Below are 1,566 nucleotides of genomic sequence, written 5' to 3' on the forward strand. Positions count from 1 at the left end.
TCCCCATTGCTGGGATTACAGGTGTGCACCACCACTGCCCAGATTCCATGACCAGCTCAGCATGCCCAGGGGCAGGGCTGGAGTGGCGTGCAATGCCGAGGATCAGGCTGTGGTTCCTGTGCTTGCCTGAGCAGGCACTGCAGTCTGCTGAGCTATATCACTGGCCCTCTGAGGTGCTTCATCACAGCAGCAGAATGCTGGCCAATATGGTAATCAGTTTATTCTCATAGCCGAAGAGAAAACCCAAACTCCCCCAAAGCAATTAACTAGCATTCATTTTTATTTATTTATTCATTCATTTATTTATCTATTTATTTATTTATTTTTGCAGAACTGGGGATTAAACTCAGGCTCTTGCACTTGCCAGGCAAGCGCTTATTCTACTGAGCTATCTCCCCAGTCCCCATCATTCATTTCTAAGTGATCATAACTGTTGTCATAAAAGGAGACTTTGCTGGTTGTGGTGGCACATGCCTGTAACCACAGCACTTAGGAGGCTGAGGCAGGATCATCACATGAGTTTAAGGTCAGTTTGAGCCACATGGTAAAACCTTGTCTCAAAAACAACAAAAGAGAGACTTTGAGGCTGACACTTAAAAAGATTCCATGTCTCAGTTTTGGGTTGCAGTGGTAGGACAGTGAGGCAGGCCAGGACTGGGCAGCAAAGAGAAACTGCCCCATGGTAGGAGCTGACATCCTGCTGTGAAGTATCTCTGCTGACTGGGGTAAAAGAATCAGTATTGGCCTCTTTCCTTGGGACCCGCCAACATGGGCCACATTTGTACCAAGACAGTAAAGAAGGCAGCCTGCGTCATCATTGAGAAGTACTATACGCGCCTGGGAAACGATTTCCACGCCAACAAGCGCGTGTGTGAGGAAATCGCCATCATCGCCAGCAAGAAGCTCCACAACAAGATAGCAGGCTGTGTCACACATCGGATGAAGCGGATACACAGGGACCCTGTGCAGGGTATTGCCATCATGTTGCAGGAGGAGGAGAGAGAAAGGAGAGATAATTACATCTCAGCCTTGGACCAGGAAATCACTGAAGTAGATCCTGACACTAAAGAAATGCTGACGCTTTTGGACTTCGGCTGCCTCTCCAACCTGCAGGTCACACAGCCTACCATCGGGATGAATTTCTTTTCTTTTCTTTTTTTTTTTCTTCTCTCTCTAAAATTCATTTATTTTTAACATTCATTTAGTGGGGGGGGCAGCTCAGCCCACCAGGGGGCGGGGCCGGCTGGCATGTGGTGCTGGGGGATCGAACCGCGGTCCCTGTGCTTTATTAAGCCTGTTCCAAGCAGGTGCCCCAGACCACCGAGCCATCTCTCCAGCCCCCAGGATGAATTTCAAAACACCATGTGGAGCTGTTTGAATCTTTTTGCTATGCTGTAATGTCAATAAATTTGGGACAATGAAAAAAAAAAAAAAAGAATCAGTATTGGGCCTGGGGAAATAGCTCAGTAGAATAAGTGCTTGTCCGGCAAATGCAGGACCCCAAATTCAATCCCTGGTACAGTGAAGAAGAAGAAGCAGAAGCAGAAGCAGAAGCAGAAGCAGAAG

At 47.6% G+C, this 1,566-nt stretch overlaps 1 protein-coding gene across 1 annotated transcript; it reads left to right on the forward strand.

Annotated features, from left to right (window-relative positions):
* Window positions 1–768: 768 nt before the first annotated feature.
* Window positions 769–1,378, forward strand: LOC101577374 (40S ribosomal protein S17-like). Its single transcript, XM_004626345.1, has 2 exons — window positions 769–1,132; window positions 1,344–1,378. Exons 1-2 carry the CDS (start codon window positions 769–771, stop codon window positions 1,376–1,378), a joined length of 399 nt encoding a protein of 132 aa, XP_004626402.1.
* The last annotated feature ends 188 nt before the right edge of the window (window positions 1,379–1,566 follow it).

This window comes from Octodon degus, unplaced genomic scaffold (genome assembly GCF_000260255.1).
Source record: "Octodon degus isolate 3935 unplaced genomic scaffold, OctDeg1.0 scaffold00014, whole genome shotgun sequence".
Taxonomy (NCBI): Eukaryota; Metazoa; Chordata; class Mammalia; order Rodentia; family Octodontidae; genus Octodon; species Octodon degus.

Coding starts and splice junctions, on each gene's coding strand:
- LOC101577374 (XM_004626345.1), top strand. CDS start 769: ATGGGCCACATTTGTACCAAGACAGTAAAGAAGGCAGCCTGCGTCATC. Junction 1,133..1,343: donor GGTCACACAGCCTACCATCG/GGATGAATTTCT, acceptor CTCCAGCCCCCA/GGATGAATTTCAAAACACCA.